We start from the raw sequence: 16,695 nt of genomic DNA on the forward strand, positions 1-16,695 counted from the left end.
GACTTTCGTGATGCATCTCCACACTCGCCAGCGCCTGCGTCTCAAGCCACAGTGCATGAAAGAAATTCGCGAATAATTGCACCCAACACTGTCGTAGTGTGGGGCTTGGCCTTTGTCGATATGTGGTGGCTCGGGAGATCGCAGCGTGTAGTTCGTAGTAGAATTCACGCACTTCAGCTGGAAATATGGCACTCATATAATACTAGCACAGCAGTGCGGAGGCCCTTGCGTGTCCGTTTTGCGCCGTCACCCACCGGCTACCTTCATGTGGGTGGACTCCGGACAGCTTTACTGAATCAGTTGTGCGCGAGACGCAACGGTGGCCAGTGGATTCTTCGTATTGAGGACACGGATCAATCAAGGGTCGTGGATGGTGCTGTGACTGCACTACAAGAATCTTTGCGCTGGGCAGGTCTCGAGTACGACGAGGGACCCGACGTTGGCGGTCCCTACGGTCCATATGTTCAGTCGCAGCGCTTGGACAAGTATACTGCCTATGCAAACAAGTTGCTTCAAAGCGGACATGCGTATCGAGATTTTCGGCCTCCGACACAGCGTGAAGAGAATGCTCGAGCATCAGCACTTTTGCGAGAAGCCTACTTGCCTCCCAGTGAAGCAGAAGCTCAGGAACGAATCGGGCGTGGCGAGACATTCGTGGTACGCCTCAAGGTACGTATAAGGAGCTGATCTACTTTGGGCGACTAATGTAACGTAGATGGATCCACAACGCACGTACGTCTACAACGACGTGGTGTACGGTGCCATGAAATTCCGGCCCGATGTTATGAGCGGCGCCACGGACGATCCTATTATCGTGAAGAGCGACGGTTGGCCAACGTATCATTTAGCGAGCGTTGTCGATGACACAGAAATGCGTATCACGCACGTGCTACGTGGTGAAGAATGGATTCCATCCATGCCAAAACACCTTGCGCTGTACGAAGCGCTGGGTGCACCACCGCCTGTGTTTGTCCACTTGCCACTACTTGTCAATGCTGATGGAACGAAACTTTCGAAGCGTTCCGGTGATGTGCGCGTCACTGATTACCAGGAACGTGGCTGGGAGCCCGAGACACTCGTGAATCTCGTTGCGCTCACTGGATATAGTCATGCCGATGTGGATCGGGCAGACCAGGACGTCAAGACAATGGATGAGCTGACCGAACAATTTGATCTCACACGCATCTCTCATACAAGGTCCACACTTCCACTCGACAAGCTTGCTTACCTGAATAAACATCACCTTCGTTGCAAGCTAGAGCGCGCGAGAGATTGTGAGAAAACACGGTATAATATCGTCAAGATCCGTCTTCGGCCCATATTAGATCGTATGTTCGGCGCTGACGCCATGCGGGATATATCGGACGACTATATCCTGCGCGTAGCAATGCTAGGGCAACAGCGCGTGGATACCCTACTACAAGTGCCGGAGCGGATGGCGTACATGTTTACCGAGCCGAATTGGAACTCACGCACGTGCCGAGACTTTCGTGCGACAGTTCCAACTGCTTCGTTTCAACATGTAGTGATGGCTGCACAGGCCTTGTTTCAACAAACGCGTAATATCCATGCCGATTGGCCAGCATGGATGACAACAAAAGCGTCTCAAGTCGCGGGGGGGAAAGCTGCCGTGCAAAAAAGTCTCCGAATCGCACTTTCTGGAGAGCGTGCGGGCCCGCCAGTGGCGGAAATAGCGGAAGTGTTGGGTTTGCATCGTGCAGCTGAGCGTCTAGCAGCCGCATTGGCTTGGGATGAGGGAGCTGTGAACAAGGAGCAGCCCCATCAGCTCATGTAGCAAATACGTGGCATCTTAGCTTGGTGATTGTTGCTGTTGCAACATGTCAACCATTTCGCGAAACTGCGCAATGATGTCAGCCTCTTTACGTGCACGATCCTGTCGTTTTTGGTGCAGTTCTGACTGACGCTCTTCAGCAGAGATGACCTGGTTTTCCTTACGCACACGCACAGCATTCATTCGCTGGTGGCGCGAGCCACTCATGACGAAACCAGCACGCTCAAATGCTGCAATCTGCTCAGCGCTGAGCCCGATTTCGCCACGTCGCGGTATCCGCTTGCCTTCTTGGACATAGGATGCCATAGCAGCTCCTTCACCTGGCAACAGCTGCTTGCCATATGCTCGCTGGTCGAGCGTCGACATGGCATCCGAGTCAGCTTGTGGCATGGGCCCTACTAATTCATCGTCATCAGAAAGAGTTGTTGCCGCCACTGGGGTTGCTTCTGCCTGGCTGGAATGTGCGCGAGGACTCGAAGATCCCGACCCTTTGTGGTGCCGGCTTGTGTGCCGATGCGAATGAGGGCGGTGACGATGAGAGGCCGACGAGCTTGAATGCCGGTGGTGAGATCGATGGCTACGATGATGCCGACCTCCACTACGGCGATGTGACGGCGAAGACGAGGCATTGACGTCGTCCTCATTCAGTAGGGGGCCAGGAGGGGACGGGGGCCACACAATGTACGAAGCTGCTTCGCGCTTCTCTTCACGCTCAGTCAGCGCATGTGGTGCGTGTTCGACAGCGTTTGTCCAAGCGCTACCAAAACTACTGCTGTCCGTGTTGCTACGGGCAGCTCTCTGCATGAATCGGAAGGGTGAGGGCACACATTATGGCCTCGAGCTGCAGGGAAATAAGCAGACTACCACACTGACGGGCAGGCGGCACCTGCTGAAAGGCCTGCGGGGTATGTCACGTGATGTTGGCGGCACGCACAACGTGCGAGTGATAGGTGCATGTCGCAGTCGAACAAGAAAGAATATGGTAGGAGTGCTTGTGGACCCAAAAAAGAACAAAATGGTCCGTCAATCTCCATTCCCTGTTCCACACTGATTTGTCGGACTACGCCGCTATACAGTGACTTCATTGTGTAGCACACCTGTTCTGTACCACCTTACTGTTCCCGCAGTAGGTATTTGATGAACTTTCAGCTTGATATCGCAAGTTGAACCGCGAGACAACCAGGCTCCTCCCTTCTTATCTTGAATATCGTTGCACGGTACGTCCCAAGCACCAGTACTCGCATGTGCAAATGCTAACACCTGCAATAGCGAGAAAGCACCAATACCACGAATACGACCATGACTATTGTCAATATTCGCCGCGATGTGGATGACAAGTTCTACCGATACCGCATGCCACTCCTCGAGACAAAGATTGAGGGAAAAGGCAATGGAATCAAGACTGTCGTGCCCAACATGTCGGACATTGCTCGCGCATTAAGCCGGCCACCGTCGTACCCAACCAAGTACTTTGGCAGTGAACTGGGTGCGCAGACAATTATCGACGACAAGAATGATCGCTACATCGTGAACGGTGCACATGATGCGAACCGCCTTCGTGAGCTGCTAGATGGCTTCATTGACAAGTTCGTGCTGTGTGGCGACTGCAAGAATCCAGAGACGGATCTCAAGATCAAGGACGGCGATATTTTGCGCGACTGCAAGGCTTGCGGAAAGCGCAACTACGTCGATATGGGCCACAAGCTTGTGACATTCATCCTGAAGAACCCGCCCCCGAAGCGCGTGAAGGGCACGAAAGGTGCCGGTGCCTCGAGTGGGCAATCTGTGCAAACTGGCAATGATGAAGAAGCAGCTAATAGTGATGATGAGCTGACGCGCCGCATTAATGCAGAGGCATCGCGGATCCCAACTGCTGATCAGCGTGCCAAGGAAGCAGACGCAGACGAAGATTGGTCCGTCGACACCTCGGAAGCGGCCGTCGCTGCGCGTGTTAAAGCTCTAGAAGGTGCGATGAATGTGCTGAACGTTGGCGCAGAAGATGACGAGGGCGGCGATGATGATGACGCTAGTCCGTACGCGCAATTTGGCACGTGGATCCTCGAGGAGCGCGAGGCTGGCAAGACGCCTAGTGCTGCTGAGGTGTACCGCAAGGCACAAGAGATGGGCATTGAAAAGAAGCACAAGACACTGCAAGTGCTATTCCAGGCGCTATTTTCTGAAAATGCACCGACAGAAGTTCAGTCGTATGGACCATTGCTTTTAAAGATGGTTACGTCAGAAAAGCACCAAAAGTCGATGCTTGGAGGTCTGGAGCGACTCGCTGGTTTAGAACATCCCTCGCTCGTCCCAAACGGCGTTCCCAAGCTCCTAATGGCACTGTACCAGATGGATGTTCTGGACGAAGATGTTGCGCAGCAGTGGGGCACGCATGTATCGAAGAAGTATGTCGACAAGGAGACCTCGAAGCGCGTGCGGAAGGCAGCGGCGCCCTTCTTGGAATGGCTCGAGCAAGCTGAGAGCGATGATGATGATGAGAGTGAGGATGGCGATGATGACGAAGAGGATGACGACGAAGACGAGGATGTGAAGAAGCAGACAGGAAGGCGCGCGGCTGCCCAGTCCACGTCAGAGTACCAAAAAGGCGATAGCGATTTGGATGACTTGTAGAGCAGGGGACGTTGCTTAATTTGCGAGTCCCAAATAGATGCATAGCTACTGTGAAAGCATCTTCCTACGTCTTGTTAATGGAAGACGTGCAAGGCCATACGGCATTCAGTTTGCCTATCGTGGCTTTCGCGTGCTTGAACAAAGGTAGTTGTCAATATGAATGCGGAGCTGGAAGGACATGAAGGATGAGTGATTAGTCAGTTTACCCTCCACTATAAAGTGGCTGAAGCTAATGTTACATTGGGGGGATACGAGAATGTATTTGTTGAATACGGAGTCAGCGTTGGCAACGAGTGAGTACGCAGTCAAACACAGATATGCCGAGTGCTTGGTCGGCCACATATACACTTTCAACTCCGGTTCCTGGAACGGGACACTCGCAAAATGAGAGTGTAAGACGCGCATCTGCCACACAGACTTTGAGCGTGCCAGATGTGCTGGATCGGCCGCGCGACAAGACACGCGGCGCGGAAGTGAGTCATAGTGCACTGCAATTCTTGTTTGCCGAGATGGTCATATATGCGCAGGGTCGTGTGTCTGGAATAAGTGAGTTTGAGCAATTACTAGGCTCGATGGGCCGGCAGGTGGGACTTCGGGCTTTGGCCATGCAAACACAGCGAGCGCAGTCGGCGTCGAATCCAAAAAGGCCACAGCGCGAGACGCGCCTTTTGAAAACGCTGTTATGGGTGCATTCGACACTATGGAAGGCCGTGTTCGGTGTACAGGCCGATAATTTAGAGCGCAGTACGGAGAGTGATCGTTCAGATGAATGTACGTATTCCATAAGCAGATGGAAGGAGTGCGTGAGCGAGTGAGCGAAAGAAAGAGGCTACAAAACGGAGGAGATGATTTGTGCTTGCTCGAAACATGTACTAATGCATTAGATATGATTACGACCAATGTGCCACTATTTTCACGAGGGATCTCTGTACCAAAAGAAATGACGCAACTCAGTGTCGAGGCGTATGCGGCAGGGATCGTGGAAGGAGCATTGGATGGACTAGGCTTTGTAAGTATGGATGGATAAATACACGGCGGCGAGGACTGCAGCAGCATGCTTTAGACAAGCTGGAATCCTCTGTATGGACGATTCGCTAACTGAGCAGCCAGCACGTGTGACAGCACATTCTGTGCCGACAGATGCGTATCCGGATCGAACAACGATCCTCATCAAGCTGGACCGCACAGTCATAGAGCGAGAGACGGCAATGGGTGGGCCTTAGATGGCTACGATGTATCTTCTGATTCATAGTACGACGCAAATATTGGTTCGGACCGCAACTGCGGCAAACGCTCAACGACATGATACACGTGGAGAAACAGCGCCGGAAAGCGGCGCGTGAAATATGACAAGAAACCTTCAGGCATCGGACTAAGCTGTTTTTTGAGCGCGAGCGGCATGTCCTGGAAATGGTGCTTTTTGTTTCGCAATACGCGTAAGAGGTCCTGGACGCTCGCCGAGTTGTACGTGCGGAATTTGCCAAGGTCGTCCAAGAAGGTGCGGTCAAAGCGACGACGCCAATCAGTGCCAACGACTGACGAAGCATTCTGCTCAAGTAGTTCCAGCGCAAAAGCGGGTGGATTGCGCTCGAGTGTCTCGAAGCGGTCACTCACGTCTTGAAGAAAAGCTACGCGTTTGGCGGCGTTCCAAAAGAAGGGATGCCGTGCAACGTCCGACGCCGTCGGCCGCTTCGTCGCATCCGTGTCAATCATGCGCATGATCAGAGCTTCAGCCTCGACGATGTCATCGCCTGATGCAGTAAGCGCATGTAAATCGACTTTGTTTTGGAGAATATGCATTTCCCGCTCATACATCTCACCAAATGGATGTGCACCACGCGTGAGCATGTAATAAGCGACACAGCCAAGCGAAAATATGTCTACAGCCCGGGTGAGACGCTCCCTGCCGCAAATGGGTCCGGACGCCGTATCGTGGCCACGCAGGAGCTCAGGAGCGCGCCACCCAATAGTGCCGCCAGCGTGGGCAGATTGTGTCTGTGCACTGAAAGACAAGCCATCAATTTTTTTCGAGAGCCCGAAATCAGACAGAAGAACGCGCAATTTCTGTTGAGATGTGAGTGACACGAGAATGTTGCCAGGCTTAATGTCGCGATGCACAATCGACAAGGAATGTAGATGCACTAGGCCAGCGGTGATTTGCTTGAATGCCTGCCGAGGCTCAAGCAAGGAGGCCAGCTCGGTATGGTCAAGGGGACGTTCAATCAAGTCAGCCAGGCTGGCAGGACACTCTTCGAGTGCGATGTACAGAAAGTTGGGCGTCAGTTCCTGGCAATAGTATCGTATAACATTGGGGTGGTTGTCGGCCGACTGAAGTAACGAGACTTCTTTCGATGCAAGATGCACAAAGTCACGCAGGAGGCGCTTCACCGCAACAGCGCGGCCTTGAAACGTGCCACGGAACACAACGGTGCCTGACGAACCATAGCCAAGCACTTCATCCGAGATTTGCAGTGATGTCGATGGCAGCTCGACTAATGATGCTGGGGTATCATGAGATGCATCACTTGGCACCAACGCGGACGACGCCGACTCCGGCGCCAAGGCGTGGATGGACGAGTTTGCCGCGGGTTCTGCATTGAGAGACGTCGGGGCCGTGGCTAAGGCTTTGGAAGAGTCGACTGCTGATCGCAGCGGAGAGGCGGGTTCAACAGACCCCTCGCGACGCGCCTGACGTGCAAGAACAGCAGCTCCTGCGCGCTTGCCACGCCGACGGCGCCGGCGCTTAGGATCCGCCTCGCACTCTTGTGGAGTCTGAGGATCGGGTATCGGTGGCGATGCATGAGTGCTAGATTCCTCCTCCACTTGCTCGGAAGACGACGATCGCACGATTGTGGTGCTACCGGCCAAAGTAGGAGTTGGGGGTGATGTCGTGGCTGGAGTCGCTGCTAGAGTCGTCGCTGCGCTGACACCGACCGTGTTGTCTTTCATGGGTGGTGAACTCGGTGAAACTCGAGTGTCTGGGAATGCCAATGATGAAATGTCCAAGTACTTCGGCTGGGAGTCGCGCCATATGAAATAACAACCGCGGTAGATAATAAGCAGAATCAACATGAGACCGGCGAGTTGAGCTATGCGCCACTTGGTAAACCATGGCGCGTGGGACACTGGTGCTTGGACAGGTGCTTCCAGCTGTAAAATCGGCTGCGACGCAGCGCCAAGCATTGGCAAGGCATGCTGGGGTGATAGAACGGGGGAGCGAACTCGGTAACCCCCGATCCAAGGACGCAAAACTTTTTGGTCTACGCGTGAGGAATCCATGGCTGGATCACGAGCATCGCTACTGCCACGCAGTATAGCCGCATGCTCCGACAGACCTGCAAGGGGGTATCTTGCACTGCTCAATGCAAACAGACTGCCATCAGAAGCCGAACCGATAAAGGCATTCAGCTGGTATTCATCCGTCGATGATGACGATGACGATGACGACGAAGTTGGCATATCCTGCTGATCTGGCTGGTCTCGCGGGTCTCGCCGTAGCTGCTGCTCAACAATGGTGCTTAGTATGCCGGGACTGTGCGGAACGAGTGCTGGACGCAGCAGTGGTGCATCCATAGCCGATGGTGCAAACACCACATCGTATATATCCACAGGCAACTCTCCGAGACGTACTGACCAGAGAACAGGCGGCATTGGCTGCGTGCTGTGCCTCTGAGGATTGCGAGCAAGTCGCAAATCGAAGCAGATGAGCGTGGCATTCTCGGGTGACGATAGAATGGCCCGGTGATCGGCCGGTTGATTCATCTGGTGCCATAGCTGCACGACATCGCGGTCGGCCATATTCGGTGTGTACACATGGTAGTGAACTGATTGTTCGGCCTGTGGCACATGGCGTACATGCACCTTGAGCGTGTAATCTGTGCGGCCCACATATACCCACGGCGACTCTATAGCATCATCGTCTTCATCAATAACGTCGTAGGTGTCATCATCAGTATCCAAGGGAGCATGGGTGTCTTGTTCACGAAACACTCGCGGTCTCGCTGGCAGCGGCTTGCCCACCAGGTCCGCCGCCTCATGGCTACTGCCGCTGTACACGGCACGTACAGTGCCGGTAAATACATTCAGCTCCATCAAAGACGTGCGTTTCTCAGCAACGAAAATGCGAGGGTCGTCCGAGTGCAGAGAGAAGGGACTCATTGACACGAGCTCAGGCAACGAGAACGGCAACTTGTCCAAGATGGGCTTCGTTGCACCCACTGGTATATGCAGCAGGTACAAGTGACCGGCCTGCGACGGCTCAACGACGTAGAAGCCTCCGCCCTGTAATGCGCGAAGCAGTGTCGAGTCGCCATGGTCACGCGCATCTTTTGCCAACTGCTCCATCGTCCGATGCTGATACGTGGACGCAACAAGCGGCGACGTGTGCAGCGAGTCCTCATTCGCCTGAAATGACCATAGCACATGCCCAGAAGTACGATCAATTCCATGTAGGCGCCCATCAAGGGTCGTCACAACAAGCACATTCGAGAGCTCCAGGTCATGGACGGTGAGTGGGTCCGTCGGCAATGTCGCATAAGGCAAGTGCGCATCCACATCCATCCGTTGCAGTGCTTGGTTTGCTGCATGCACAAGCACGCAGACCGTGGATACGACGAGTGTGAGCCACATGCATAGTCGCATTGTGCTCCCCTCGCGCAATGGCGCAATCGGGTCGTGCAGGAACCGCCTACTGTCACTACGGATTCGTGGGGAGTCAGGGGTACGAGTGCCAAGTGATGATTCATAAGCCACGTGAGCAACGCACAAAAAAGGGGGGTGAGTGGGTGGCGGCGGCGCCGGCAGGTCTAGGCACAGTCTTAGTAGCCACACAGGCTCGATATGACAACTGGCGAGTCTATGAAATAATTCAATGGTTCTCCCGGCGTGGCGAGGGCACGTAATATCTCCCAAAGGTACGCATCAAAAGTATAAAGGAAGAAAGGTATGGAAGAGGATGGATCGTGCACTATCAAGACACTCAATGAACGAGGAAAAGTGGCTCTCTCGTAGGCATGCAGAAATGTGGACCTGACAAGCGGAGACTAGGCATTGCGATGTAGATTGGCCTTAACCAATGGGCTGAGACGTGAAATATGAATACGAGAGACGTAAAAGAAACAGGGGATCACGCGGGCAACCAACGTACGCCTAACCGACGCACCAGCTAAAGAAAAGAACACCACTCTCACTACTCTGGACCTCATGCTCATACTGATAGGCCACGTGACACGTTGGCGGCTCGTTCCACGTAAGCCGGGCACACGACCGTGTCAGTGTTGGCCTGGGTGTAAGAGAAACGATATCGACGACGACGAGGATGGCGACGACGACGACAGTTGACGATGCTCAGCCCCCGACGCTGCAAAACATCCTAGACCAGAAATCCCTCAAGTGGATTTTCTGCGGTGGCAAGGGTGGTGTCGGTAAGACGACGACTTCCTGCTCGCTTGCAATCCAGCTTGCGAAAGTGCGGGAGAGCGTGCTGTTGATCTCGACGGATCCCGCACACAATCTTTCAGATGCATTCGGCCAAAAGTTTGGGCGCGAGGCTGTGAAAGTGAATGGCTTCAGCAATCTGAGTGCCATGGAAATCGACCCTACAAGCAGCATGCAAGAAATGATCGAGCAGTGTAAGTGAGCCAGCCTTTTCTATAGGGGTCACCCAGCCTGTACTGACCCATGCGTGCAGCGGAGCAGCGAGGTGGTGCACTCGCGCCATTTATGCAGGACCTCGCTTTTGCAATTCCCGGTGTTGACGAAGCAATGGGCTTTGCAGAAATCATGAAGCTTGTCAAGTCGATGGAATACAGCGTGGTCGTGTTTGACACGGCGCCCACTGGTCATACTTTGCGCTTCCTCAGTTTTCCAAGTGTCCTAGAGAAGGCACTGACAAAATTCAGCTCGTTTGGAAAGAGCCTCGGCCCCATGTTCCAGCAGTTCCAGAGCATGATGGGCGGTGGTGCCAATGCTCAAGAAGACATGTTTGCCAAGCTTGAGGGCATGCGCCAGGTCATTACGGAAGTGAACTCGCAGTTTAAGGACGAAACAAAGACCACATTTGTGTGTGTGTGTATTGCTGAGTTCTTGTCACTCTATGAAACGGAGCGCCTGATCCAAGAACTCACGCAGTATGGTATCGATACGCACGCTATCGTATGCAACCAGCTGTTGTACCCTCCACCAGGCTCCCAGTGTGAGCACTGCCGTGTGCGAAAAGCCATGCAAGATAAATATGTGCATGAAATGATGGATTTGTATGCGGAGGACTTTAATGTCGTCAAGATTCCGCTGCTGACAGAAGAAGTGCGTGGTCCTGAGAAGCTCTCATCGCTCTCGGAATATCTCATGCATCCATATCAACCTCCTCAGTAAAGACATATTCGGAATATCTTGTCCCCGCTCCCTGCATCGCTTGGCAGCAGCGGCTGCAGCTTTGGGACCTACAGCGGTTCGCAGTGTGAGTAGCATGATATTAGATCCCTTTGTGTATGAATGGCTCGAAGATCGTTGCGCTGCGATGTCAGTATTAGCTGCCTGTAGAAAAAAAAAAAGAACATGAAAATCACGTACTGCGGTGGCACGATCACATTGTGCCCATTGCTGCGGATCGTTTCCCGCTTGACATCGCGCGCCAGTGGACGTCGCATGTCTTGCAAGCTGTTAGTAACGTGCACTTTCGTAGCGGTCACCTAGCCAGCTGCTACTTTTCGTACGTACCATATCCGTCTTCTGGCTCGTTAGGAGGCATGCCTTGGTAATACGCATGCACGCGGCGGTACACAGAGTACCCGCGCTTTTCGTACATGTCGACGGCCTTTTTGTTGGATGGACGCACAAATAAGTCTACAAAGTATCCGCGGTACACATGCTCGGAGCAGTACTCGAAAAAGTCCATGAGCATGTGTGCGACACCCAGCCGCCGGTACTCGGGCGCAACAGTGACAGCCGTGATATGCCCATGCAAAGTGGGCTCCTGTTGCTTTCGCCTCTTTGGATCTGTGCGAGGTTCTTTCCCTTCCGCCTTTCCAAGCACATACCCCATCAAGTTGCCCGTATGGGCCGCACATGCCGTGAGTGTCATGTCTGGCCATTGAGCAAGGTAGCTCAAGTAGAACCCATTGCTGTATGTTTCAGTCCAATGGTCCATGTTTACATTGTTGAATGCAAACAAGTCCCGTGCGCAGAAAGGACGCACGGTCGTCATCACGTCTATCAGACGACTTGGCTGGGGTGAATAGCAAGTGGCTGCCGCGAATAGACTGGACGATGGAGGGTGTTCCCAGCGTGCCTGGAAAATGGGCGCATTTTGGGCAAGACGCGACGCGCCAACTCCACAGCGTGGTTATGTGCTCAAAACCTCCACGAACGCGTGCGACACTTTCAGTCCAAGTTACGCTCACCCGAGTGTGCGACTGTGCGCTGCTGATCGACATCGAGGCATGGATGCAGCGTATGCCACTCACCGATGTATAGGAGCTCTGCATGCCATTCACGCGCGGCATGTTTGTTGCGTAGATGCACAGCCATGCTTTGTTGCTCTTCGGCGGCAGCACGAAATACCGTTCTATGTCACATCCATTGTGCCGGGACCTCATGCCATGTGGGGTGAGTGCACAGGTGCGCCGATTCATGCAGAGTTCGATTTTGCTCCTTGGATGCGTAAAGATGGTGGTCTTGCCGCTCGTGTTGTGCTTGTATCGCTCTGGGTGCAAATATGTGGTGAATGGCACTGCCATTGGGAACGGGTACTGAATCTCTTGGACACCATGCCAGTCGGCGCCGACATGGCCGCACTGTCTTCTTGCCCACCTAATCAACCAAGCGTCTATGTGTGCTTACGCCGAAATGATACCCAGTATGAATACTTTGCCGTGGAACATAAGAATACCAATTCTCCTGTCCCCTTGAAAACTCATACACTCACGACACATGCGCCCGCTCGCTCATGTACATGGTCTGATTTAGAGCATCTTGTGCACGATTGTTCTGAGATTTCACGTTTGTGCGAAGCAAACGACTTGCTAGAAATGCGCTGTGCTCCAGCACTCATAGATATGTCGACACTCGCACGGAAGGTACGTCCTTGATCATGCAATGCACCGGCACTAACCACAACGTTGCGTACCATATCTCCCTTTACAACCACAGCGCTACCAGTACGAACTGCACGATACGCTTGATCAACTTCGACACACATCGGAAGAGCGCAAACATGATCTGAGGAGATGTACGTATTGCAGTGAGCTATTTGCTCGCGTGCGCATTCGCTTACGTCGGTCAGTGCGCCGCGATTTGGAGGAGCGCCAGTATGCGCTTCAAGAGCGACGAGACAGGCTGCAGCAAGGCCGAATGAAGCTCGAGAGCATAAACAATACATGCACCCAATTGTGCACTGAGAGCAACCATGTAAGCACAGAGCTCCGTGCTGTGCAAGTGCGACTATCAAATGAACGCGCGCGACTTTTACGTGAGCTGGATCTCATCTATCCTATCGATCTCGTGAATGCACGCGACTTACTGTACTCGTTGGTTGGCATGCCCCTTCCAAATGGCATTGCCACGACGAAAGCAAACGCAAGCGCTCTCGTGCATAAGACGGACATGGTGGAGGCATCCACAGTACTTTCGTATGTGGCACAGATTGCTCTTCTGCTCAGCAAATATCTTCACACACCATTGCCCTACCCACTCACATCAGTAGGCAGTCGTGCCACTATACAAGATCGTATCAGTGTGATGAGTGGACCTCGCTCGTACGTGCACCCATCCTTTCCCTCTCCATGACATACAGCTTTACTCACACGTGTTTGCATTTGCAGGTTCCTTCTTTCTGGTCAATATAACGAGCTGTATCGCTACGAGTATGCTGTTTTCCTGCTCAACAAGGACTTGGAGCACCTTATGAACAAATATGGCGTTCCTGTGCTAGATCTTCGCAACACTTTACCGAATCTCAAGAACCTGCTCGTGACTTTGTCAGCAGCACCAGCATGATCATATAGACAGCCTCGTAGATCAGGCCTGCAAGCCACTCCCTGCACACCATCTACCTTGACCTTGTTTGCATCTAGTGGAGGCAAGAGTGGGTGGAGAAAGCAGCCTTAATTCTTCACGCGACGCGTGATGCGCGCGTGCATAGAACGTTCAGCACATTACGTGCGTGTCGCCGTGTTGGCAGAGACGTACGCGATCTGACTCATTGAGGTGAGCTTCGCTCGACACTATTCGTATCGTGGTCCGTCGTCTTGGCTTTCTGCGCTGCACAGTCGATGATCGTGCATTGGCCGCGCGAGACGGGCGATGATGCTCGATTGGGCGTGCGGGAATCACTCGACTATGCTCAAGCGTACAAACACATCTGCTCTATGGCTCGGCGGCGAGTATTGGGCGGCAGCAACGATCCCGACACCGGTACCCCCCCTGCTATAGGTGGAGCAACTGTGCTCATTGTAACGACGCCTCATGTCGATTCACTGGCGGCCACGCGCATTCTGACTCAGCTCTTGGTGCATGACGAGGTGCCATTTCGTCTAGTGCCTGTCAATGGCTACAGAGCCCTGCGACGGATTCTTGCTCAGGACGTGCATGAACACCACGAACTGCACACACTTATATTTGTGAATCTCGGATCACTACTTTCCTTGCCCCAAATGATGCCCCTCCCGCCGCACTGTACATTGCATGTGATTGACTCCCACCGGCCGTGGAACCTAACCAACCTATTTGCGACGTCGCGGCTCAATGACCAAATATGGATCTGGGACGACGGAGAAATTGCGCAGCGCCTCGGAAAAGAACGCGAAGCCTTTGAAATGCTCGAGTTTGATTATGAGTCTGACTCAGAGTCAGAGTCTGGATTGGAGCAGGAGCTGGAACCCGAGCTGGAATTCGATTCAGAAGCGGAGTCAAGGCCAGACTCTCGAGGCCATCACCCTGACACAAACCCAGAGCCTAGCACCAGCGAGGACCATACCATTCTTATGGAAGCGTCGAGAAAACGCTCCCATTCTCCCAGTCGTAAGGAGCGCAGCTCGAAACGCACCCGTCTCGATGCGTCGCAGCGCCAAATATACCGCGCCATACTCGCAAAATATTACGCGCGAGGAAGCTCGATAGGCATGAGTACAGCACAGATGATGTACATGCTCGCCGTGTCGCTTGGTCGCAGCGATCGCGATAGCCTATGGTATGCAATCCTGGGCTTGACTTCCCAATACACGTCGAATGCGATTCATGCGACTGCATACGATGGATACGCAGCCGCCCTTGCTTCCGACGTTGTTGCCATGAATGCTGTGAGTGATCAAGATACCCCATCGACCCTTCCAGGCGTCAATGTACATGGCGCAGATGATTCGTCCATCCGTGTTCTCCCTGAAGAGCTACGGTTCACGCTTTACCGGCATTGGAGTCTGGAAATGAGCATGTACCATACCAGCTATGTGGCTGCAAAACTCGGGATCTGGCGCGAAAAGGGGATCCACAAACTGCGTGGACTTCTCGCCAAAATGGGCCTCTCACTGGCAAACTGCCGACAGACATACGAGCACATGGAACTCGATCTACGTGAATCGCTCGTGCAGCGGATGGAGTCAATTGCGCCTGAGTATGGGCTTGTTGACTTGACGTTTCGCTCGTTCTTGCGGGCGTATGGATTTCGATCTATGCCCATTAGCGCATGCGATGCCGTCGAAGGCATCGCTGCGTTGCTCCAAGCAGCACATGGTGTCCGCATCGAAATCGACGGCGTCCACATCGTTCGGTCCGAATCGACCGTACACGGAGGCACTCTACCGATGGACCGTGCCGTGTCCTCTTATGGTGGACGAACGCTCTGGGTACTCAATGATGACGAAGGCCTGCATATACCTGCGCTTTCCCGAGGCAACAGCCAAACGCCGGGATATTTGGACTCCAGCACAAGTGGGCTGCAACCAATCCATGCAAACGAGCCTCAAGCTATGGCTCACGCACCGTCCAGCTCATTCGCATATGAGAATAAAGAAATCGACAGTGATACGTCGGCTGTTTGGGTGAAAAACTTTTTCGAAGCGTACCGTGCCATGGACGCATACAGGCCACAGAATGTGGCGCTTCTTCAAGCATCCTTGCAGCTAGCCAAGTCTCTGCACCAGGCCATCGTTGCGCAAGGTGTCAGTATTATTGTAAAGCAGTCCATCAAGACACTTCGCTCATTCCGACTGACAATCCTTCAAGAAGGTCCCTCGTTGCATCTGTTTGTGCAACCAGACACTCTCACGCGACTTGGCTACTGGCTCATTGACGCATTGCGCGATATTGTGAGCGAACAGCACGCAAAACGAATGGAAGCGAGACGCGAACGGAGACGTAGCAAGGGCTCCAGTGGGGATGACACCCTGGACAGTCTATCATCGGCTCTTACCACACTGCCCTTTGTCCTAGCGGCTCTAGATGCATCGCGTGACGTGTTCGTCGTTGTAGGCATTGTCGGCGCAGCTGAATATGGCGATGTTGCAAAAAATCAATTCGGCTTAGCGTTTCAAGATGCTGCGGAACTCAGTGGTGCTCGGATGCGGAATGATCTCTTTGAATCGAGTGTCTTGGAGGTTCGTCGCGCCGATCTCATGCCGTTCGTCGAGGCACTTCATCTCAAAGCGTGACTGCAAAATGTTTAACGTGCCAAAGCACTCAGCAGCATTACACTTTAGTGTACGCGTCCCTCTTCACGACTTTACCATGGTGAATCTAATCACTTTCTCGCACGTCCCAACCGTGTTAGTTGAAAATCGGTCTCGCGCTTGATTGTTTGGCCAGGCCCGATTTCATCACTTGTCACGCCATCATCAATGACTCCCCTCCCACAGCCACAAATGGTTTTGTCCACTGAGCCTGAGCTCGCAGGGCACGTGACGTAGACATATGGCGGCTTAGCCCCACGCGCGTTGATAGAATAGACTTTGATTGGCCTATGTTTCGGCCGGGCATGTCTTTTTCCAGTGTCCCCCCAGGACAAAGTAGGACCTCGGCACACCCATTTCTTATCGCACGCCGGTGGTAGTAATACGCGTTCGGAGCGTGCGCGCGACGAGCTTTTTTCAGTGTGTTGGAGCGCGTGCATCACGCGTCCTTAGCGACACGTTGCTATACTATACCCTGCGTTTCCTCTTCGACGAATAGTCTCAATACAACCAAGAGCGCGACCACGCGAAGCCCTCACTGCGCAACCGCTTTAGCACTCCCACTTAGTTCCGTGGGACGGATCCATCTGGGTTTCTTACACGATCTGTCCCCTC

General features: G+C 53.3%; 9 protein-coding genes across 9 annotated transcripts; 6 read left to right on the forward strand and 3 right to left on the reverse strand.

Annotated features, from left to right (window-relative positions):
• Positions 1 to 120: 120 nt before the first annotated feature.
• Positions 121 to 1,563, forward strand: MGL_2048 (uncharacterized protein; the record flags this gene model as incomplete). The annotated part of the gene is made up of 3 exons (XM_001730997.1): positions 121 to 669; positions 716 to 1,328; positions 1,541 to 1,563. 3 exons carry the CDS (start codon positions 121 to 123, stop codon positions 1,561 to 1,563), a joined length of 1,185 nt encoding a protein of 394 aa, XP_001731049.1.
• Positions 1,564 to 1,810: 247 nt separating this feature from the next.
• Positions 1,811 to 2,182, reverse strand: MGL_2049 (uncharacterized protein; the record flags this gene model as incomplete). Its single annotated transcript, XM_001730998.1, has 1 exon — positions 1,811 to 2,182. The coding sequence occupies one exon, from the start codon at positions 2,180 to 2,182 to the stop codon at positions 1,811 to 1,813; it is 372 nt and encodes a 123-aa protein (XP_001731050.1).
• A 909-nt stretch (positions 2,183 to 3,091) lies between these two features.
• On the forward strand, positions 3,092 to 4,420 carry MGL_2050 (uncharacterized protein; the record flags this gene model as incomplete). Its single annotated transcript, XM_001730999.1, has 1 exon — positions 3,092 to 4,420. The coding sequence occupies one exon, from the start codon at positions 3,092 to 3,094 to the stop codon at positions 4,418 to 4,420; it is 1,329 nt and encodes a 442-aa protein (XP_001731051.1).
• A 317-nt stretch (positions 4,421 to 4,737) lies between these two features.
• Positions 4,738 to 5,539, forward strand: MGL_2051 (uncharacterized protein; the record flags this gene model as incomplete). Its single annotated transcript, XM_001731000.1, has 3 exons — positions 4,738 to 5,191; positions 5,305 to 5,429; positions 5,531 to 5,539. The coding sequence occupies 3 exons, from the start codon at positions 4,738 to 4,740 to the stop codon at positions 5,537 to 5,539; spliced, it is 588 nt and encodes a 195-aa protein (XP_001731052.1).
• Positions 5,540 to 5,647: 108 nt separating this feature from the next.
• On the reverse strand, positions 5,648 to 9,049 carry MGL_2052 (uncharacterized protein; the record flags this gene model as incomplete). Its single annotated transcript, XM_001731001.1, has 1 exon — positions 5,648 to 9,049. The coding sequence occupies one exon, from the start codon at positions 9,047 to 9,049 to the stop codon at positions 5,648 to 5,650; it is 3,402 nt and encodes a 1,133-aa protein (XP_001731053.1).
• Positions 9,050 to 9,737: 688 nt separating this feature from the next.
• Positions 9,738 to 10,792, forward strand: MGL_2053 (uncharacterized protein; the record flags this gene model as incomplete). Its single annotated transcript, XM_001731002.1, has 2 exons — positions 9,738 to 10,050; positions 10,110 to 10,792. 2 exons carry the CDS (start codon positions 9,738 to 9,740, stop codon positions 10,790 to 10,792), a joined length of 996 nt encoding a protein of 331 aa, XP_001731054.1.
• Positions 10,793 to 11,120: 328 nt separating this feature from the next.
• Positions 11,121 to 11,624, reverse strand: MGL_2054 (uncharacterized protein; the record flags this gene model as incomplete). The annotated part of the gene is made up of 1 exon (XM_001731003.1): positions 11,121 to 11,624. One exon carries the CDS (start codon positions 11,622 to 11,624, stop codon positions 11,121 to 11,123), a length of 504 nt encoding a protein of 167 aa, XP_001731055.1.
• Positions 11,625 to 11,859: 235 nt separating this feature from the next.
• On the forward strand, positions 11,860 to 13,414 carry MGL_2055 (uncharacterized protein; the record flags this gene model as incomplete). The annotated part of the gene is made up of 3 exons (XM_001731004.1): positions 11,860 to 12,495; positions 12,569 to 13,173; positions 13,240 to 13,414. 3 exons carry the CDS (start codon positions 11,860 to 11,862, stop codon positions 13,412 to 13,414), a joined length of 1,416 nt encoding a protein of 471 aa, XP_001731056.1.
• A 275-nt stretch (positions 13,415 to 13,689) lies between these two features.
• On the forward strand, positions 13,690 to 16,062 carry MGL_2056 (uncharacterized protein; the record flags this gene model as incomplete). Its single annotated transcript, XM_001731005.1, has 1 exon — positions 13,690 to 16,062. One exon carries the CDS (start codon positions 13,690 to 13,692, stop codon positions 16,060 to 16,062), a length of 2,373 nt encoding a protein of 790 aa, XP_001731057.1.
• Between the last annotated feature and the right edge of the window lie 633 nt (positions 16,063 to 16,695).

The sequence above is a fragment of the Malassezia globosa genome, assembly GCF_000181695.2.
Source record: "Malassezia globosa CBS 7966 chromosome Unknown mgl_sf_4.1, whole genome shotgun sequence".
Lineage (NCBI taxonomy): Eukaryota > Fungi > Basidiomycota > Malasseziomycetes > Malasseziales > Malasseziaceae > Malassezia > Malassezia globosa.